The sequence below is a fragment of the Lissotriton helveticus genome, chromosome 11 (genome assembly GCF_964261635.1).
Source record: "Lissotriton helveticus chromosome 11, aLisHel1.1, whole genome shotgun sequence".
NCBI classification, from domain to species: domain Eukaryota; kingdom Metazoa; phylum Chordata; class Amphibia; order Caudata; family Salamandridae; genus Lissotriton; species Lissotriton helveticus.
Genome location: NC_136072.1, coordinates 1,097,559,103 through 1,097,582,315, shown reverse-complemented (window position 1 = coordinate 1,097,582,315; position 23,213 = coordinate 1,097,559,103). Strand labels below are relative to the sequence as shown.

At 47.5% G+C, this 23,213-nt stretch overlaps 1 protein-coding gene across 1 annotated transcript in view; it reads right to left on the bottom strand.

Moving 5' to 3' along the window:
• Window positions 1-23,213, bottom strand: part of SPECC1L (sperm antigen with calponin homology and coiled-coil domains 1 like) — a 622,366-nt gene that overhangs the window by 137,645 nt on the left and 461,508 nt on the right. Inside the window, exon 13 of the mRNA XM_078667759.1 lies at window positions 1,620-1,722. Coding sequence (XP_078523885.1) covers window positions 1,620-1,722 — 103 coding nt within the window. The remainder of the gene's footprint in view (window positions 1-1,619; window positions 1,723-23,213) is intronic.

Sequence of the window (23,213 nt, the reverse complement as noted above, 5' to 3'; positions counted from 1 at the left end):
TTCTCTCCCTGAATGAGGCCTTGAAATTGACTGTCCAATGGCTCACCTCTAACCAGCTCAAACTCAACGCAAAAAAACCAGAATTTCTCCTAATCTACCTACCCAAACACAACCCTGACAATCAGGAATGGATTAAGGCAATCACAGCTTTAAACTGTCCACCGACAATAGTGGACTCTGCCAAATCCCTTGGAATAACCCTTGACTGCAGCCTGAACATGCATGACCACATGAACTCATGGCCAAATCAGCCAGATTTCACCTGAGCTACCATAGGAAACTCAAATCGTTCCTCGACACTCCCGACCTAAAAATGGCAGGCCAGGCACTAGTCATCTCTAGACTGGAATATGGTTGCTCTACCCTCTCGGGTTTACCCAAGACCTCCCTGGTTCCATTAAAATCCTGCTTCAACACGGCTGCCAGGCTTCTAACAGGCTCAAGGAAATTCAACCACATTTCACCGCACCTGAAAGCTCTGAACTGGCTTCCTCTTGAGGCCAGAATCCAACTTAAATTGGCATGTATCACGCACAAGGCTCTATACTGAAACTCCCCTGCATTTCTTGCCCAGAACCTTGTAGTATCCAGAGGAGCCATAAACTCCTGTCCCGCCAGAGACCTTTTGCTCCAACCAGCACACTTGCGGAAAAAAAAATAACTTACAATAGGGCCTTTTCAGGGGGCACACCAAGAATATGGAACTCACTCATCCATTAATTAGAAGAATTCCATCTTTGGCACACTTTAAAAAGGATGCCAAAACCTTCCTAATGGGCAAATTCCTCTCCTAAATCTTGCCTTGAAATCACCTCAGCGACCTTGTCCTGCTTCCATTTACTGCTTCTCATTGGTCTATCCGGATGCTATCCACCCGCACGTCTGGGCATCCCACCCTGGGATTTGGGACCTCCTATTTCTCATAAATAGTTTTACTTGTGTTTATCCCAAATGTATTACCACCCCCCTCCCCCCACCCCAAGTCTCTTGTGTAGAATTTGTGAATCCTGTAATGAGCACTGATACCCTAACGGGTCAAGTTTTCTTGTGTTTATCCCAAATGTATCCACTAAGTCTCTTGTATACAACTTGTGAATCCTGCAAAGCGCTCAGATACCCTAACGGGTCAAGTTTGTGCTCTATCAAACACAAATAAATAAATAAATAAATAAAAACAAAGGGTCCTAAAGGATGCAACCTCATATGATGAGGCAAGTCCAATGGGAGGCACTCTGATCAGTCATCAGGAGCCCTACAGGTCTCATTAGATGACCCAAGTACTTTGAGACACACTCTCCTCTGACATTGGTTTTCTTGAACCGTAGACATTTTTGTGACTTGTTGTGAGTAACAGAAAACAATCATCCTTTAAGACTGAAGAGCCTATGGTGTCTCTGATGTGCTGCTAAGCGGGTTCCTACACCTAGGAAGCGAGGATGTTATCATCTACAGGCATTTGTTATGTTTATTGTTTAAGGTTAGACCGAGCCTTGAGTAAGCTAAGATTCCTCAAGTCTAAAAGACCTCTTCAAATGTCAGCAGAGTGTCTCAGCCATCTGTCTGCAGCAGTAACAGACGGACACCACAGCCATCAGCCCGAAGGTGCTGGTCACACTTACCTGGTAGCCTTCTGTCTTCTTCTGACACCACTTCAGAAGCGCGTTCCTCTTTGAGCCCCCGTATTCTCGTGCGAGCGCCGACAGTGGATCTTTCCTTTCCTCCCTGGGGGTGAAAACAATTGACATCAGTTCCTGATTCTATCACGCCACATCAATATAGACACACAATACATCAGAAACAGAGGCAAAAAAGAATACAGACAGGGTGAGAGCAAGGTAACGCAAAGAGATATGTGCTCGTCTTTGACATTCACCCAATCTAAACGGGGGGAAAGTTCCTATCTAAACTACTAAAATAGTACTTTATTTTAAATGAAAAAGAAAACATTTCTGCCTATGCCAACTATAGGGTACAATGACACAGAATTCCAGCCTGTATAGGGTTATTATAACAGAACAGTAGTAGTTGAAAACTTAATTCAGGCTTCTTCACTTTATAACAGCCATAACATCAATGAAACAAGAATCAGTACTACAGGCAAATCTAATGGGACATTTTTGATAAATATGTACAATAAAACAAAATCCTGCCTGTAACAATAATTGTGAAGCATTAGGTCGTTTCATATTAACATGCTGTGCACTATCCTTGTCTGGTGACTGGATCCAGAAAATAGTGGGAACAGTTTTTCTTTATTTTGGCTGCCAAACATAGCAAGGTTCAGTAGGACAACTCCTCCTAAAACCCATCATTAATTCCAGTGTTTTAAGATATCGATGCACCCTAACATACAATAATTCTGATCTGTATGTTAGTAAAACCAGAGGATTCTGATCCCTATCTAGGTGCTTAGGTTGCAGCCATATAGTTGTAAAAGACATGTTCCTAAGGTCTAGAGTAAAACTACAGAAAAGTACGAAATACATGAACTTTTCAAAAACTTCGGTCTGGCAGTAACGAACCCCCCATGCGACTTCCTGGCGCACACTGCATTTACTTGTTCTTTCATTTGTCAGTAACACATTGAGACTAATCGCTGAAATACATTTCCTTAAAGCAGGAGATATCCATCTGGTTCCCAAGGGTACTTTATTTGATTATAACATCTGACGGCCAACTTCAAACTCGTCTGCCAACTTATCTAAAACAAGCATTTGTTATGCAATTCGTCTCTCATTAACGAGAGTTTAAGCTATTGGCTATGCAATACCTTAAACTCTCGCAAATGCGAGACCTACTACATTGCAAATATTTGGTTTTTTACTAGCGCCCATGGGGCGCTTTCACATTCATGAAGGCCACGCCCCTTTCTTTAGACAAGCCGCGTCTAAAGAAAGGGGCATGTCCAACAGTAAAAATAAATGGGGGCTTTGACAAAAAAAAGCATCCGTTTGTGAAGTTGACAGATTTTTTTTTGGGGGGGGGGGGTGGGGGGTAAAAGCGCCCTTACTGTGCTTTAACTTTAATGTTGGCCGCGTACCTTTCTTTAGACGCGGTTTGTTTACAGAAAGGGGCGAGGCCTCTATGGATGTGAAAGCACCGCATGGGTGCTAGTTAACAAAATAAATATGTGTGCCCCCTAAATGCGGACCAGGCAGCTAAAATAAAAAAAAATGTAACGCAGCCGCTGCAGTTAAAGCAGACCGTCATTAGTAAAAATTCAAATAAAAGCGGGCAGAGTGCTGCAAGGGAGTGGGTGGAATACGGGAAGAGCAATAATTAAAATAGTGCTCACCGACTTATAAAGCAGACCATCTAACAACACCAGTAAAAGTTTGTCATTATGGGAGGTAACAAATGCAGACAAGGTGGTACCAAGGAGGGACTAACAAGCTCAATAATGACTCGGAAGCAAGCATTTACGAAGGACAATGACAAAAGCCAATTAAAAATATGTGCGGAGACAGGGAGGGCCTTCAACGCCATACTCCACTACTGCATGCCTCACAGCAGCCCAGGCTTGACCTAAACACACATTCTCCATTAGGCCCATGTTACGAAGACTCGCAACAGATCTACTGAATAGTATTTGTGAACTAAGATATCAACCATTTAAAAAAAGGTCAAATGTAGGACAGCCTTGAAATGAAATGTTATCAATGTGATTTATCGAGTTATTCATAAAATATTACAATGTCATCTGCGCCCAAACAGGAATTCTTGCTGAACAAGGAATGAGGATTACATCTGATGCAAAGTGCGAGGGATCAACTTTGTTCGCCATAAGTTGGCAGGGTATGCTCAGACGTGAGTCCCTTGCTCACTTTGCCACTGGATTCAAGCAAGCCGGGCTGAAGACGGCTGAAATGCCAGAAACCGGTCCTCTGAAGCTTGTTTCCGGTCCAGGGAAGGCATGGCTTGGCAGTTCGGGCTGGACTGTTCCCATGAGGCACAGGGTCAGACTGATTTGTATATGGCCATGTCTGAACTGGGGTGGCAGAGTGGGCTAAAGAACGGTGATGGATTAAACCCAGATCTGTTGACTGGGTGTGAGTGTTTGATTGGTTCCGATGCTCCGTCCATCACCACCCCCTTTTGTACCAACTTGTTGTGCGTAGAGCACTGGCCTCACTGGAGAAACCAACCAGGCAGCTTAGGATCAGGCCTAGAGCCCTGTCCAGGCTTGGAGACAGGGCGGGCAGTACAGAGATCCTCCTATAAACCTCAAGTTCTATGTCATCCCACTAGCCGTGGGCAACTAAAGAGATCAGTTTCCAGCAACCTCCATCACCACTCCTGTCTACTCTGTCGACAACTCTAGACCCTGCAGGAAAACGTACTGATTAGAGAGAGAGGAGCAGGAAGGGACATCAGTAGGCATCACTGGAGCGAGGGGAGGGTACAGACAGCTGCTTCCTTGGATCTCAGTCAATCCTGGTCCAGGACTTGTAAGTAGCTGTAAGGCTTTGATCCATCCAACACCCTCCCCCTCCTGATGTCACCCCAACGCTACCCCTCTTCTCGAGGCCCCATTATAGCAATGCTTTGAGAGCAGCCATCAGGGTCCTGTGTGTGTTGCAACACACAGCATGACTTCCATTCTTAACACGCCCCATCTCACACTGCCCTCGCCTCCTATTTTCCATACTGTGGTTTGAAATTGTAGAATGCCCTTGTTTTCTGTACCCCCACCCCTTGTTAGCGCCCCTCCCATGCCCAGTCCAATACTCACACCGCTCTTCTCTCCAGCGATTGCAAAGCTCTGACTTCATTCGTAATTGCAAAATGTCTACAAGAGAAGCACTGTAACCAGAGCATCCCTGTCATAAGCGAGAACCCCTTCATCTCCTGTGATATGAGACTATTATAACGGCAAGGATATAATTCACCCAGTGTGATTTTTAACGTAATTGAGAAGTATGTTTTGTATAATTTTATGTTGATCTTGTATTACCCTGGGTTTTCAAGAAATGGTAATATTTTACGCTGGCTAGGGGCGAGCGTTTCAAATGTATGCATTTGCTCTGCTGTGCTTTTATGGATTTCTTGCAAAAATCCGAATAATGTTTATTTTGACTTTGTATCAACCTTTATTGTATAGTATGGTATGGTATGTCATAGTATGGTATGTCATTGTGTGGCATGGCATGTCATTGTATTGTATAGTATGGTATAGCCAGCCATTGTATAGCATAGTATGGTATGGTCTGTCACTGTATATTATGGTATAGTATGGTCTCCATTATATAGTATGGCATGGACGGTCTTTGTATGGTCATAAAATGGTATGGTCTGTCACAGTATAGCATGGTATTGTATAGCCTGTCATTTTATAACATGGTATGGTAAGGCTTGGGCTGCATTGTATGGTATGGCCTGCTGATGTAAAGTATGGGATTGTATGGTGTCTCATTGTATAGTATGGTATAGCTTGTCATTGTGTAGTACAGCATGATATGATGATGGTATGCCTGTTATTGTGTAATATGGGATTAACTGTCGTTGTATAGCATTCTAACCTATGGTCTGTCATTGTATTTCGGCTTGTAACTGTATAGTAGGTTATGGTTTGTCATTGTATGTATGGTGTGGTTTGGTATGGTATAGTATGACCTGTCATAGTATAGTATGTCATGGTCTGCCGTTTTATAGTATGGTACGGCTTACCGTTGTATGGTATGGTATGATCTGTTATTGTATTGTATGATAGAGGCGCGGCAATGCCCTTTATTGTATAGTATGGTATGGCTTGTCATTACATAGTATGGTATGACCACGCATTGTAGGGTATGGTATGGCCCGTCATTATATAGTATTGTATGCTACATCCCCTCAATGTATGATGACTTGTAATTGTATAGTATTGTTTATCACTGTATGGCTTGTCATTGTATTGTATATTATGTAATGTTATGGTATGTGTATTTGTAAAGAGCACTATCACCCTCAAGGGTATCCTGGCGCTAGGCAGATGTGTATGCCTATTCCTACCTATGGATGGTTGGTTAATTGAAAAGCCAGGACTTCAGCTTCTTGCAGAATTCAAGAAGAGAGGAGGAAGCTCTAATGTGGAGAGGGAGATTGTTTCACACTTTAGAAGCGATGTAAGAGAAAGCTCATCCTCTTGTTCTGTGTATGCGTGGGATGTTAGCGAGTAGGAATCCTGCGGAGCAAAGATGTCTGGATGGTTGGTGGAAGGAGATGCAAAAGTTGTGGTAGGTGGGGCCTGAGTTGTGGAGTGCCTTTAATATGTGTGTGAGGAGTTTGAGTTGAGCGTGTTTGTGCATTGGAAGACAGTGTATTTCTCTGAGGTGTGGTGTAATGTGTGTACTGTGCGGGAGGTTGAGGGTGAATCTGGTTGCTGAGCTCTGGATAGTCTGTAGTCTTCTACTGAGTTGCTTGGTGATCCTGGTGTAGAAGGTATTAACATAATTCAACTTGCTGGTGACTAGGGCATGAGCGACAGTTTTTCTTGTGTTGCTTGGGAGCCATTTGAAGATGTTCCTCAGCATCTTCAGGGTGTGGAAGCAGGATGCAATAACGTCATTAAATTGTGCAGTCATGTCCAATTTGCAGTCGATGATTATTCTGAGGTTCCTAGCGTGGGTTCTTGGTGTGGGTCAAAGTTCGGCCAGCCACCAACTGGAGTCCCACAGTGAGGAGTACTTGCTGAAGATCACTACTTCTGTCTTGTCTGTGTTGAGCTTTAGACAGGTGGCTTTCATCTAGTTAGCGACATTGGTCACGCCGACAGTGAATTTGTTTCTTGTATTAGGGGTCTTTTCTGAGAGTATGAGTTGCATGTCATCTGCTTAGGAGAGGCTGTTGATGCTGTGTGCATGGATGACATTGGCCAGAGGGATAATGTCTGCGTTGAAGAGGATGGGGCTGAGCTGTGAACCTTGAGGGACTCCGCAGATGAGTTTGTGGGCTTCAGAGGAGCATGGTGCCAAGCCGACAGCTTGTGTTCTATTGGTTAGGAAGGAGCAGGCCCTTGGATGCCAATCTCATGCAGGTGCATGATGGGATGGGATGTGAGACCTTGTCAAATGCTATGGAGAGAATGAGGGCTGCCATGTCTCCTCTGTCAAGGATTTTGCGGTTGTTGTCTGTGGCGGCAAGGAGTGCTGTTTCTATACTGTGTTTGGGCCTGAATCCATACTGTGTGGCATCGAAGAGCTGGTGGTTGGTGAGGTAGTTGGTGAGTGTAAGAAAGTGGCTCTGTATATACTGCACCAAAGTAAGGTTCAGTGTGCACAGAGTCCACAGTCCGCAGAGGTTTAGCAGAGGCTAAAGTTAGATATAACCTCACTCTCTAAAGTGGTAGCTTGGTCGAGCAGTAAGGCAGTATCAGAGGACAGTGTAAAGCATTTGTTGTACACAGTCAGCAAATGGTCTCACACACTCAAGAACTGAACTCTAGGCCAATTGTTTTGTATATAAAAATATATTGCTGTTTTATTTTAGAACCACAAGTAAGTATAAAAATACTTTCTCAGAATGAGTTGCTACAGTTGGATACTTTCAATTAGCAATAGACTTTTCAATGCAATAGATACATTTATTGCAATATGCAACACAATCTTAACACAATTATAACATTGAGATCAATGGGAAGTTTTAAGTAAATGCAATAAAATCACTTTACAAATGTTTTTCTTACTCGGAGCTGGATCCTGGATTCAGCCCTGGTGCATTTCCTCTAAACAGTTGAAATAAATAGTTTTTGTTATACGGGCAATTTTTAAGGAATATTTGTATGTTTTGAAAATCGACACAGAAGAATTTCTTGCAAAAACCAGGCAATGTTATCCTATGGGAGGAAATTGAGTTATTGGAAAATCACAGTTGTAATTACTTTTCAAGGTCAGTGCTGGGCACAAAGTTCCAGCACCAGGATCTCTCCTGGTAACAGGTGAGTAATTTCGTTTTCATTGATCGGATGATTTTTGAGGAATATTTCAAAGTTTCAAAACTCAACACTTCCAAATGAAACCAGCCAATGTTACCCTATGGAAAAAATGCAAGTTATCGTTTTTTGGGTAAGTACTCGACTGGCTGAGTTAGGGTTCTGGGGTAAAACTCAGGGGTCTCCCAAGGTCAGATAGGTACAGTTGTTACACCCTCAGCGACACAGGGGCAGCCGGGTGCAGAGTGAGTAGGCCCTATGTTAGCCTATGGCGGGCAGGGGGCCTTTGGTTGGTGGCTGCTAGCAGGCAGGCCACACAGCTGTGGGAGCTGAGAACCTGGTCACTTACAAAGGGCAAGTGGGGAAGTAGATTAGACCAGATGCTGCACTTCCAGTGGCACTCGGGCGGCTGGTTGCAGTGTGCTTTTGGGCCGTCGGGCGCCAAATGTATTTCAATGGGAAAGTAACAAGACAAACAAAGGCTGCAAGCTCTGGGCAAAGATTCTTCATTCTTCTTCGAGAGGTAAGTTGGGAAGCTCTAGGTTTGGTAGGGACCCCAGAGGAGGGCACAGGGGGCCGGAGGGCGCCGGGTGCAGGGGTGTCTTTGGGTGTCTGGAAATCTTTCTCTCGGCTGGTCACAGTTGGAGGGGTCCCTGGTTGTGAGGCTACAGGCGTCGAGGAGGGTCCTTGGGTGCTGGATTCGGCGTCACAGTCACCAGGTGGATGTCCTCGTGGTCTTTGTTCACTCAGGCACAGGCCGGGCTCGGAAGGTGCAGAGTGTGCTGGATCCGCGGTTCCTGGCTGGCACAAGGGGTTGTTGCTGTTTGAGCAGCACCACTGCTCGTGGGAGTCCCAGTCTTTGGATGAGCAAGGCAGTCAGGTCCTCTGGGGTTTTTGAGGTTGCTGACCACAAGAGACGCCGGGATTTAGCAGGAGCAGGTTCAAGGGTTGACAGGCCGGTAGGGCTGGGGCCAAGTCAGTTGGTGTTATCCTCTTATTAGCTGCTCACGGCAGGTCTTCTTTCTTCTTGTTCTTCTTTATAGTTTTGGAATCGGGATCTGAGGAAGGAAGGTTCAGGGTGCCCCTAAATACTAAATTTAGGGGTGTTACATGTAGGGGAAGGTCAGGGACCAATGGGACCCTTTCCTGGGGTGTTTACACCCCCTATCCTGCCACTCTCCAGTGGGAGGGGGCAGGAACCTGTCTCTGATTGGGTAGGGCTCCCCATCCTAAAATTGGCGGGGGTGGTGGGGTGGTGGGGTGTGTGTGGGGTGTGTGTGGTGTGTGTGTGGTGTGTGTGTGGCGTGGTGTGGCGTGGTGTGATGTGGTGTGGTGTGTGTGTGTGTCACAATAAGTGCTGCAGCCCTTAGGTATGGGTATGTGAGGAGTAAGCTGGGTCTGCAGTGGGAAAATGTGGCTGGGTCAGCGGATGGTTTCTTGAGCAGGGGCCTGAAGATGGAATGTTTCCAGGAGTCGCCGGAGGCATTGAGGATGGGTGTTAGTGCTTCACTGATTGGTAGGAGTCTTTTAGTGAAAGCGTGGTGGATGGTACCTGATTGAATGGTCTTCATGGAAGCAGCGATTTTGACAGTGGTGACTGTAGGCCGTGAGGTCAGGGTGGTATGGTAGGCCTGTCATTGCATAGTGTGGTATGGCCCGTTATTGTATATTATGAAATAGTATGGTATAGCTTGTCACTATATAGTATGGCTTTGCCGGTCATTGTATGGTATTATAGGGTCTGGTATGGCCTGTCACTGTATAGTAAAGGGTGGCCTGTCATTGTATAAAATGCTATGGCATGGTTGGTCATTGCATGGTATGCTATGGCCTGTCATTGTATAGGAGGATATGGCTCAGTCTGTCATTGTACGGTATGACCCGGCCTGCCATTGTATGGTATGGTCTGTCACTGTATGGCATGGTCTCTCACTGTATCATATGGTAAAGTATGGTATGGTGTGTCACTGTATAGTATGCTACGGTGTGTTATGACCTGTCATTGTATAGTATGGTATGCCCTGTCATGTTATTGTATAGTACAGTATAGTATGGTCTGTCATTGTATTACATGGTATAGTATGGTCTGTCATTGTATTACTTGGTATAGTATGGTCTGTCATTGTATTACATGGTATAGTATGGTATGGTCTGTCTTTTAGCATGGAATGGACAGTCATTGTATGGTATGGGATGGCCTGTCATCTTATGAAATGGCATGGTATTTTAAGTTCCTACTCAGCTCAGCCAAGCGGACAGCCTGGGACTGGAGGATCTGAACCAGGGTAACACTGTTACACTTTCATGAACATGTGCAGGCCCAGCAGCAACTATTTGTTTGATGTGATATGACCAGACTATGAGTCAGGATCTGCAACTGTATGCTGCTCTCTCCACGTAGGACGTACCACAAGCACACACTCTCCACGCAAACATACATGTACCCCTGTAATCATTCTGGAGAAGTTGACAGCAGTGATGCCACACTAGTGGCAGTTGTGTGAAACACAAATGATAGATAACATAACTAATTTTTCAGCTGGTTGGTTGGACGGATAGGCTACCATGCACAGATGAACACTACTGCAACGAATACATGTTCTACCCATCATCAAAGACCACGCTTCTACCTTAAGCGAGACACGACGCTGATTACAGAGGGCACTCTCAATTGAAACCAGACTGAAGCACAAAGTCGCACAGTAAACCGTGGTGTGAAGTTTCACTGAGAAGATAAAGAAGTGAAAAGATGTAACTACATTTTACTTTTAGGAATGCAAGAGACATTATATTGTGGGAAAGGCGCTTGCCAGTAACCCAGTTCTCCATCATGGGTACAGTCATTGTATTCTTAAACACAATTTATCACTGTGAAGAATTGGGGAACACTTTAACACAGACATAAATCTCCCAAATTATAAAGAACCATTTACCAATGCACCAGGTTTGACAAACTGCTGCCTACAGATGTGCAGTGTCATTTAGGACCCTGGCAAGTGGCCCACTGTATCAGCAGAGCCCATGGTCACCAATCCCTTGGCAAAGGGCTGTTCGCCTGCTAGTCTGTGATCGTCAAACCTTCAGAGCAACTGCCACTGAGGTGGTTGTTCTGAAGGCCGAACTGTTCGCTGAATGGGTGCCACGTTTGTTGCGTCTGCACAGCAAACATTTTTGTTTTTCAAGAACACATATCCAAAGCAAGAGTTTTTTCTGGAAAAATACAAAAAATCAATGTCCCCGAATTTTCTGCCAGTGATGGATATTCCTGCCTGTGTCTACTATGCCTCGCATGGGTGTCCAAAGCAGGGATGTCTAATGACGGTCACCCCATTCTAACAAGCATCTGCAATGCAACAGGTCTCGCATTTACGCGAGTTTGAACTATTGGCATTGTTAATAACAATGCCTTTTATTTGTTTTGGTTTTTAAAACATAAATAAAAGACATTTTATTACAATGCCAATACCTTAAACTCTCGCAAATACAAGACCTACTGCATTCCAAATGCTTGAAGGCATCGCTGAGTTGCCCTCCTCTGTCCCCCATGGCCCCTGAAGAGCTCCTGTTTGCTACCAGTTAAATAAACAAGCCAATGGACACAACTGCACACGAGAGACCCTACTGCAGTAAGAGAAACTCATTAATGAAACTAGTGCTTACAGATTAAACAAAGAGTGCATAAACTTGTTCTGCATTCTGTCCATCAATTGTTCTTTTTGCATTTGTTACCCCGAGTGGGCCGGGTATGCCCAGGCGTGGGTCCTGTGCTCTCCATGCCACTGGAGTCAAGCTATCCTGGCTGATGAGGGCTGAAAGCCCGAAACCGGTCCTAGGATGCTTGTTTCCAGTCCAGGGAGGACCTGGCCTGGCAGTTCGGGCTGGACTGTTCCCATTGGGCGCGGGGTCAAGACTGATTTGCATATGGCTGGGTCCAAACTGGAATGGCATGGTGAGCAAAAAAACGATGGATTTAGGCTGGGGTGAATGTATGACATTGTTCTGCATTCTATCTATCAATTGTTCTTTTTGCAATGTACATTTTAACAACCAAAATAAAACGGCCAGTCCTCATGGGAGGTTACAAATGAAGACAAGGCGGTACTAAGGAGGGATTAACAGGCCTAATAATGAATTAGAAGCCAGCATTTACAAAGGGCAATGACACAAGCCAATGACAAATATGGGCGGAGAGTGGGCGGGGCTACACATACATACTCCAATACCGCATGGCTCGCAGAATAGTGCATGCGCTGCCCAGGCTCGACCTCAAAAAAAGCGTGATGGCGGTCACTTTGCCCTAACAGCCCAGTGGATGTCAGGTCAAAAATTTAAGCTGAGCTACCCGACACTCCGCTGATACAAACCCAGCGTTTTACTCAACTTTAAATAGAGCAAGGGCACCACAAGCTTGGCAAGATAAGAGCAACAGGATTTCACAGTGGGCTTGTGCGCCACCAAAACATACTCTTAGTGTATGAGACCCTTTGTACAGTTACACAAGTCCCTTCTGAAAGTCGCCCCTTGCTGCTATGGCTGAAGCAGTGCTGCTCAGGGAAGGTGTCCTGGAAAAGAGAATGAAGTACAAAAGGCAAGACATGAGTGTCAGCTGGCTGCTCCAGCCAATCAACAGCGTCATCTAGTTCTCTACATTGGCTGCTGGGTTGACTACCAAATAGACAACTAAATTGACCAATCACCATTGCAAGCAGGTTTCGGCACAAATAGCAAGATAACTACTCCAGCGGCCTCCTGGCAAATCTAAACGCTCCCAAATATAAGGGGGTGCCACAAGCACAGTGCAACCCATTCACAACACAGAAAGCAACAACTGTGCCCTGTGTGACCCTTAGGACACTGCTGCTCTAGAACGAGGCTAGAGCACCAGGTGAGCCTTGGTAGTGGTAACTGCCTTTACCACAGCCCCTGCAACCCCTCCCTTCACAACCCTCATTGATCCTTCATCGGGGTAGGACTACACATTCAAATGTTCACAGCCCCAGCCGCCACTCTGCCGCCATCTTAGAGTGCCTTCATGATGGAGCCTCGACGCTGAGGGTTTTAAATCAGCATTGATCGCTCTCAATGTCTCCAGGGGGCTTCAAGCACATTTATGCTTTCTACAGAACTTTTTCAAATACTATGTTTATTGTTATGCAAAAATATAAAATGGATCCTCTATGAATGCATTATTTTTTAAATTACTGACGAGATTTACTTCTCTCAGGTAAAGTGCTGCGGCATCCCACGCGGGTGGAGAGTGAAAATGGATGTTCCCATTCTGTATTTGTTAATGCCCCTTCCCCCACTGGCTGAGATGCTTCATCTCGTAAAAGGAGTGTTATGATCACGGCGCGCGGCGGACACGCAGCAGGCCTGGCCTCGTGGAGTATCTCCGCGGCCAGGAGCAGATGCTGGCGAGGGGCCCTTGCCTGCGACTGATAACGGACCAGTGCGGCGAACACTGCCCAGGCCCAGCTCTGGAGCAAGCTGGGGTGAGAGAGCACGCAATCAGCACGGTGCAGCACGTTCGAGGCAAAGTGGGATCTGCGCAGCACGCTACGTGACAGACAGCACGCAGCCCTCCAGCGTGGCACGCGACACAACACGCCGTCCTGTCACCAACATGTCATCAGCGAATGCGCGTAAACTAAACTACGCCGTCCAGTTACGCACAGGTGAACCACATATAAATCTGTAATCAAACTCGAGCAATTGCTGGTGAAGCTACTACATGCACCAGCCTAGCGAAAGTAGTACGAAAGGCAAGAATGAGGGTCACCCCCCGCCTCCTACATTCAGCAGACAAAGGGCCTCCCCTGCCGCAGCTTTGTGGTAAACTATAGACATAGTTGCGGGGTAAAAGGGTACCGGAGCCTGAGAAGTGACCCCCAAATAGATTGGCAGCAGAAGGCAGGGCCACTGGAATTGTGCGGCAGGAGAGGGTCACATTAAGGGGCGGGTTTGAGCAAATTATGCTGCAAGAAAAGACAAATTATGCGGCATAATGTGCACAGTTTGTAATAGTATCAAGTAATTATTTCGTAATTTTTAAACTTGGTAACACTGCATGGGCTTTGGTTGCACCGCATTAGTAGCAGTTTAACAATCAAATATACCAGTAAGCAACAGAAAGTGACTAATTCTATGTCAGGACAGGAGGCTCTGATTATGCTTTTCTCATTTCTTAAATGAAATGCTCAGCAGCCAATATAAAACAAAAAACTAAATTTCCCATGAACACCAGGGAATAACCATAGAGTATGTAGTATAAAAGGGCACAACATTAGTCCTTCCTCCTCTTTCTTTGCTGCTCCGCAGCCAGTTAAGTGACTTTATCGGTTTTGCAATGTACTTTATGTATACTTGCTGTATTATTGCCTTTATTTCGCTTACTTGTATTAACGCTTTGGCATTGTTGTAGCGCGCTGTGCTTCCTTGGAGCGCTACGGCTCCGGCTGTACTGTATTGCGCTTCTGTTCCTGTTTCCGTCCTGTCGGCGTGTTTTCATTCTCGGAGCGTGTGTGCACCTCCGTTTGTGTCCGGGCGCCGGCGCGTTGCCCAGGAACGTAGTGGAGCAGGAGAAGGGGTTACTGGCTCGCGCAGGGAGCGCGAGCGCTCTCGAGCCGGAGAAGTTTCTCGGGCAGCAGTGTTCGCGCATGCGCGCTGCTTCATTTCCGGCTTCTGAAGTTTTTACACAGCGCCGGTTGAGTTGAAATGGTCGTGTTTCCACGCCCATGCCCACAGCCTGCTGAAACTTAACCCCGTCCGACGCTGGAGTCTTGGAAAAGGCTTCGGTAGTGATTCTATTGCATAGGCTCTGCCTAGAGTGTGTTTGGTCTTGGCAGGCTTATCTCCCTCCACGCTTTACTTTGATACAGAGACTGGTTTGTGCCTGCTCTTTTGACCTGCTGTGGGGTTCTCACACTCCCCCCTTGCATTGTGTCCTTGACACGCCATATTTGTTTATATAGTCATCTTGTGGGCACTAATTGTATACACTTGTGTATCATGGCTGACTACTATGACGCGGATGATGACTATTATTATGGGGATGAGGATGAAGGTTCCTTGGAGCATAATTTGGTGGAAGAATTGGACAAGGGTGTCCAGCACTCTGTCAATAAGGCACTAGTCCGTGCCATTAACCCACTTAAGCGTCATTTAAATCAATATGCACAGCAACAGGGTTGGTTACCTACGTCCAAGACGTCTTCTAAATCACCTATCAATCCCCACAAGTCTGACTTCCAGAAATTGGCAAAAACTTTGGCGGCTGAGGCTTCCAGGTCTTCTGCGCCTCAGGACACCGACGTTTCAGATGATGGTCATACTTCCGCTTCTGAGCACGACTCACCCCCGCCCAGAAAGCGTGTTCGCAAGGAGCATTTTGTTGACGCCCCTGAGCGTCCGTCAGTGTTGACTTTTGAGCCAGCGGATATGGTCCACCCTAATTATTCCTCATGGTTACCCTCGCCTGCTGTTGCGGCTTATGTTCAGGCTCATATTCGACAACCTTTTGATGCCCCCGTTAGAGCCAGACTCCGCTCTGAATGCCCGAGGCCTGATCTCGCGGATCATTTGGCGGATACCCCAGAAGTAGACCCCATGATGGTCACCTATTTGAAAAAATATGCTAAAGACCCAAAAAAGGGGCTTGACCAGTCTTGGAGGTCTTGCTAAGACAAATTACTGGATATGCTTGGTTCTCTGACAAACATTCTGGATCTTGGCTTACGGGCAAAAGAGGCCTCGGCCCTTGTGGATCCTGATGAGCTGATAGAATGGGCGCAGAGAGCTGTCTGCCAATTAGGTAACGCTAATTGTGCAGTTTCTTCTGAGCGGCGCCGCTCCAGTCTGTTAAAGTTGGACCCGAAACTTGCGGAGCTTTCGAGCTCTGAGTCTGGTCCTGAGGCGCAAGGTCTTCTATTTGGCCAACCATTCTTGAAGGAACTTACAAAATTTGTCTCCACCTTCAGTGGCATTGATAAGGCGCAGGCTTCTTTACGCCGGGCTATGCGTCCGGTTTTTGCCAAGGTCGGACGACAACGTGGACGCTCGTTCGGCCGTGGGTCAAACCAACAGTCCCAGCGAGGTGCTTCCTCTCAGCGCGGTGGAGGTCACGACTCCGGCTACTCCACCAGAGCGAACTTCTACCCCTCCCGCAAGGGGAAAGGACAATATGGTAAAGGCCGTTCCGGAGGACAGCAGGGTCATTTCCAGGACTCCAACTCTGCAGGTGAGCCTGATACATACTTGCGATGTGATTTTGGGGGGCAGAGTACAGTTTTTCCTCGACAACTGGCGTATGCTCTCCAACGATGCATGGGTGCTAGAAACCGTTCAAGGGTTCAAAATAGAGTTCTATCACCCTCTGCATCAAACCCTCCTTTAAGTTTTTCCCTTCCAGATCAAACTTGCATTTCAGAGGAAATCGAGGTTCTACTACAAAAGGGAGCGATTCTTCCAACCGCCCGTCATCCGAAGGGTTTTGTCACCTCAGTCTTTCTGGTCGAGAAGAAGGGAGGCGGGTCTCGCCTGGTTCTCAACCTGAAAGACTTCAACGGAGGGGTTGTATACCGACATTTCAAGATGGAGGGCATCCATCTCTTGCGAGATCTCCTTCGAGAAGGAGATTGGATGGTCCGTCTGGACCTCAAGGACGCGTATCTATCGATTCCGATCTTCAAGCCTCATTGCCGGTTCCTCCAGTTTCAATGGAAGGGGGTTTGGTACGAGTATCAGGTTCTCCCGTTCGGCCTTTCGTCAGCACCGTGGTGCTTCACGAAACTTCTGAGGCCAGTTGTGGAACATCTCCGCGCTCGAGGTATACGTCTGATTATTTATTTGGACGACATTCTCCTAATGGCAGATTGCCCACTCAGACTTCTGACTCACCTGGAATGGTCCATTGATCTTTTGCAATCTCTGGGTTTCCTGATCAACGTTCCGAAATCGGTCTTGACTCCGATGCAGTCGATAGATTTTCTGGGTTTTAGAATAGATTCAGTTGCTTGTCAGCTTCTCTTGCCCGCTCAGAAAATTCGTTACATCAAGCGGGAGTTGACGTCTGTTCTTTCCAGACAGACTGTGTCATTGAGATCGTTGGCACGTGTAGTAGGTCTGTTAGCTTCTTCCATTCAGGCGATCTTCCCGGGACCGCTGCATTACCGAGCAATGCAACGTCTCAAGATTCAACATCTCCGCAAAGGCCTCAGATACTCGGATCAGATTCCTCTGTCGGAGGAGGTGAGGTGGGAGATGCAATGGTGGCTGTACCACATGGAGGCCTGGAATGGTCGAGCTCTCTTCGGTGCGTCGCCGGAACTAGTGATCGAATCCGATGCCAGTCGCTGGGGTTGGGGAGCCCGCTGCGGCCCTGTCTCGACGGGGGGTCGATGGTCTCCTCAGGAGTTGTCTCTCCACATAAACTGTCTGGAGCTCCTAGCGGGTTCTTTTGCGATCAAGTGCTTTACTCCCCAACGGTCCAACTGCTGCATTCTGCTCAGGATGGACAACGTGTCTGCAGTCCGTTATGTCAACAAACTGGGCGGGACTCGGTCCAAGGTGCTGGCGGAGATCGCCAGGGACTTTTGGCATTCTTGCCTGCAGCAGAAGATCACTGTTATAGCAGAGTATCTTCCGGGTCGTCACAATCAGATTGCGGATTGGCATTCGCGGCATCTTCGGGACTTCAGCGACTGGAGGCTTCACCCTCGCGTGTTCCGCTCTCTTCTTCGGCGCTGGGGCCGGTGTCACATAGACCTGTTTGCTTCTCGCCTCAACACACAGCTTCCGCTGTTTTACAGTTGGAGACCGGATCCGCTGGCTCTGGCCACGGATGCCTTTCTCCAAGCTTGGCCTGTGGGGGGAGTTGTGGGGGTGGTGTGGGTTGTGTGTGTGTGTGGGGGGTGTGGGGTTGTGCGTGTGAGTGGTTGTGTGAGTGGGTTATGTGTGGCTGTATTTACAAAGTCCAGGCCCTAATTTATAGTCCCTTCTTAGGCATCCAAACCCTCTCGAACCAGAATTATTTTTTTAATATGGTCTGGTAGGTTGATCACAAAAGTTCGCTACAACTTACAGATTGTGGACATATCGTCTCAGAAAGTGTTTTTCTTCGCTACCAGGTGAAGCCATTGTGGCACACAGAGTACAGTTTTTTAAATCTATATCGGGAGGTGCTGTGGAAAAGGTATTTGCGTTCTGTTTCAAAAAAATGCTTTTACAGCTAAGCATTCACCATAATATAATGGCTTAAAAACAATGTAAAGCCTGTATCCTTCGACTTTCACAAATAACTAATTATAATTCTACAAAAAAACAACTTTGACAACACTGCATTTGGATACACAATAATCTTAGCCTCTAGACTGGAATACAGGAAGTGTATTGTTTGGTACTGGGCATGAAGAAAAATACAAAGCTACATTCTTTATGCCGCCTCCGTTGAAACTAAATTCACACTTTTAAAATATGTTATCCCTAACAAATACCGCTACATTACTTGACAATGAAAAGACTGGAAAATAAGGGTAACATGAACTTCCTTCAAAACACACCTTTCTGCAGTCTTGTGTCTCCATTGGCGCACGCACCGGAAGTCAGGCAATGTCGCCTGTGACGGGGGCGGGGCCGCGTCCGGACCGGAAGAGGAGGCAGGCGGAGTAAATACGTATCGCCGCCCGGGGCTCCTGTGAGTGGTGGAGAGCCCCGGGGCTGCCAGCAGGAGGTTACGCAAGTGTTGCAGGGCTCCCTTGACCAAGAGGGAGCCCCGGGAAAGGAGCTGGCAAGAGCCGCAGCGGCGGAGTCCCCCGAGATTGGCCCGGTAAGTTAAAAAGGGCTGGGGGGGGGGGGTCTTGGTGAACTTGTGTGTGTGTCTGTGTGCGACGGGGGGGCGGGGGGGGTGGGGTGGGGGGGAGCACTCGTGTGTATGTGTGGGGGGGGTGTCTGTATGTGCGTGCGTGCATGGGCGCTCATGTGTGTGTGTGTGTCTGTGTGAATGCGCGACAGCAGCTGGCCACAGCGAGCGCGTTCGCGTGCCAGTTTCAAATCGCCTCCAAGGAGATGCGCGCGGCCAGAATTGTCTCCTGGAAAGCAGACACGCCGACAAAAGGTCTTCGGAGAGAACGCGCTTCCGCGCGCTTAGCCGAGACCTAAAAACGGGAGCAAAGTCGATGAATGCAGCACAGTTCATGCTGCTTTGGTGCCAGATCCTCGCAGCTTTTTCAATCAAGGGAGGTGAGGGTCTGGAGTTTCTGGGACCTTGATTTACCTCAAGAGACCCAAGTTGCTTTTCATATACTACAGGCCTGATTATCGATAAGGGGGGAAGGGTCAGGAGAGGGGTAATTCTGTTTCCGAGACAAACTCCTGTTTGTGCAGGGATCAGAATTCCAAGATTTACGGTAAACACTGCATTCTTGCATTTTTCTACTTATAAAAGTTTGGCAGATTAAATCTGCCAACATTTCAAAAACTGTGATTCAGTAACTTATGTATCAGTGGTTTCCGACTGCAATTCTGGCTGCAAACCCCTGATGTGTTACTAATTCCTCAAATGAAGGGGCGAATGATTCGAAAGGACCCTTTCCCCTCTATGAACCCAGCTGACATCCTCAAAGAATACACAGTGATAGAAGGGACCACTATCTGCCTCTGCTAAAATCCTTCCAAATGGGAAACTTATTTTCCTTTAAAGCTTTAACCCCTTGCGTGCTGCGCAAATTCCCCAGCAGTGCGGACGAATTAATGAGTGGGCGGGGTTCGGACGGCCCCCGGCCATCCTCCACACACGCCCACCGGGACATCGGACGGCCGAAGCACGCAAGGGGTTAAGGAACTAGTGCTACTTAAAAAAAATAATAATAATCTCGCTTGAGAATGCAAACACAGGGGTTGGGGTCTGCTGTATGCCAGCCACCAATGCTGTGTTTGCAGTTCATCACAGTGGGGTTGCATATTATGACCTGCCTAAGGAATATTAACCGCTTCGCTGCGGCGGACATTCAGACGCAGGAAAAAATTACGCGTGCGCAGTTTGGACGTCCGGCGGTCGTCCTCCACACACGCCCGTGACGTTGGATGGCCGCCCAACGTATGGAAAAGGTTAATTAAGCAAGTGGTTCTGCAATCACTTGCAAATTGTGATTTCACGATCTGGCCTAATAGCACATACATCAGTTCACAAAATCAGATTCCATTAGAAAAAAGCATCTGCAATGCAATAGGTCTCGCATTCTATCTGTTAGAGGTATTGGCGCTCTAAACAGCCATGTCTTTTATCTATGTGTTTTGGTTTGGAGTGTAGTGGATGTATGAACAGACACACAGCTGCAGCACTGTCTTGAGGACTTAGAATGAGAAATTACCACTGGGACCAGAGAAGCAGCCAGCTGCACTGCCTAGAGGACTTAGAATGAGGAATTACCACTGGGACCACAGAAGCAGCTAGCACCACTGTTTTGAAGACTTAGAATGAAGAATTACCACTGTGACCAGACACAGCTGCAGCACTGCCTAGAGGACATAGAATGATGAATTACTGATTGACCAGAGTAGCAGCTAGCAGCACTGACTAGAGGACTGAGAGTGAGGAATTACCGACGGGACCAGAGAAGCAGCTAGCAGCACTGCCTAGAGGACTAAGAATGAGGAATTACCACCAGGAACAGAGAAGCAGCTGCAGCACTGTTTACAGGACTAAGAATACGGAATTACCGCTGGGAGCAGAGAAGCAGCAAGCAGCATTGGCTAGAGGACTAAGAATGAGGAATTACCACTGGTGACAGAGATGCAGCTACAGCACTACCTAGAGGACTAAGAGTGAGGAATAATCACTGGGACCAGAAAAGCAGTTGCAGCACTGTCTAGAAGACTAAGAATGAGGAATTACCACTAACAACAAAGACACAGCTGCCACATTTTTTGACCAGATAAAGAACAAGATTTACACCCCTGTTTCCAGAAATGGACCTCCAAGCGAGTGAAACATAATTAATACTAAACATTAAAGATCGGGTGAAAGGGAGCTAGCGAGTCAAGTCAAATCTCTAACATTTCAACTTTGTGACTGCTCAACTCAATCTTCAGCAATCCGGACTCTCTAGTCCATAAGTGAAAGCTAAGGTGCAAATGGGAGAACACATGGAGAAACGGTGGGTGGGGAGGGGAAAGCAGTAACACTGCTCAGCTGCTCGAATTTGCAACATTTGCAGAACACGAGGCAGGCAATCGGAAAAAATAGTACACCCAAAGAACTGAAATGGACAGAAGCGTAATGAGCCCTGAAACAGGGCCAGTCGCTATGGGAGGGAATGACAAACCAAAAGGAGGGACACATAGGTACTGTTTAACATTGAAAAGTAAGGAATTTAGAAAGGCACCAGGAATAACCAATAACAAGCGATGGGCCGCTTGAAGTCCATGTACTGAATACACCGTGCCTCAAAGTACAGTGCATGCGCGCTGCTAGGCTCGACTGAAAAAGCGGGTGCACAAATTGCGACAATTTTTTGCGAATGGAATCTTTCTACATATGGCCTTAGTTAGGATATAGGTTAAGTAAAGTTATGAGACCCTGTCAATCTACAAAAAAATGGGGGAGGTATGAAGGAAGGGAGGCGGGGTGGAGGAAGAAACTGAACGAGCAAAAAAGGAGAGGAAAGGCAGGCAAAATAGCTTAGAGCTGCTCCAAGTCCAGAGTATGTAGAGGCCGAACCCCTCCAGCCAGTGGGCCAGGCGCATTAGTGCAGGGAGCAGCAGCCAGTCCTTGATGGGTAGGTAGCCAGCGCCTGGCAGCACCTTTTCTATAGTCATCCCTGGCATGGCTCAACTGAGATCAGAGCGACTCGGAAGTTACCGGTACTAAGTCACCCAGAAAACCCACCGCCAGAGGAGTACCCACTTCAGCTTATGAACCAGTGCAAGCTAAAGTGCCATGCGCTGACTTGTGCATCTGTCTGTTGAACCCAACACCAACCTGTATAACCTGCACATGTCTGCGTAAATACGTCATACGTAGTTCTGCCAACTTGGGTACTCGGTGCCCATCCTCAGCAGGCAGCCAAAAAGCACCCTGTGTACTCACAACAAACCCTGCGCCAACCTGCATACCCTGCTAAAGCCTCAATACTCCCCACACTTTGTAGTCACAGCCAGCATGTGACCCCGTGTCACACTCTGTACTCACAGCCCACATGTCACCCAGTGACATCCTGTGTACTCACATTCTGCATATCACCCAGTGACAACCCATGTTTTCACAGCCCGCATGTCACCCAGTATCACCCTGTATACTAGCCGCCAGCATGTGACCCAGTGACACCCTGTGTACTCACAGCCAGCATGTGACCCAGTGACACCCCATGTTTTCACAGCCTGCATGTCACCCAGTGACACCCTGTGTAGTTGCAGCCTGCATGTGACCCGCGGACACCCTGTATACTCACAACAAACCCAGTGCCAACCTGCATACCGTGCTAACACAGCCGTACTCACCACCAGCACGTGTACCCCTCTACTCTGTATAGACTACCAGTTTACGTACACATCGCCTGCGGGTGTTCCCAGAACTGACATGTGAACTTGTCAGCAAACCGCAGCCGCCTGCAGAACCCGCTCAAGTCTGTATACTGCCACAGTACCATGAGCTGGTCTGTGTACCACCACCACGAGCTGGTGTGTGTACCACCCCACGGTACCATGAGCAAGTCTGTGTACCACCCCACGGTACCACGAGCTGGTCTGTGTACCCGCCACAGTACCACAAGCTGGTCTGTGTACCCTGCCACGGTACCACGTGCTGGTCTGTGTACCCTGCCACGGTACCACGAGGTGGTCTGTGGTCTGTGTACCGCTCCATGGTACCATGACCTGGTCTGTGTACCATTGCCATGGTACCAGGAGCAGGTCTGTGCACCACTGCCACGGTACCAGGAGCAGGTCTGTGTACCACTGTCACGGTACCAGGAGCAGGTCTGTGTAACACCCCACTGTACCATAAGCTGGTCTGTTTACCACCGCCACGATACCACGAGCAGGTCTGTGTACCACCACCACAGTACCACGAGCTGATCTGTGTATTATTATTATTATTATTATTATTATGCGTTCTTATATAGCGCTCGATTACCCGTAGGCATCTCGGCGCTTGCCTTGGGAACCCGTCCTGGCTTCCCCCAAGGTGAAAGCCAGGCATCCCGCCGCGGGGGGGGGCCGTAGTGGAGATTAAGCAGGCTAATGCCCAGAGCTGCAGAGTGTGACCCCGTGATTCGAGTAGGCACCGAAACAAGAATTATCGAGTCCGTGG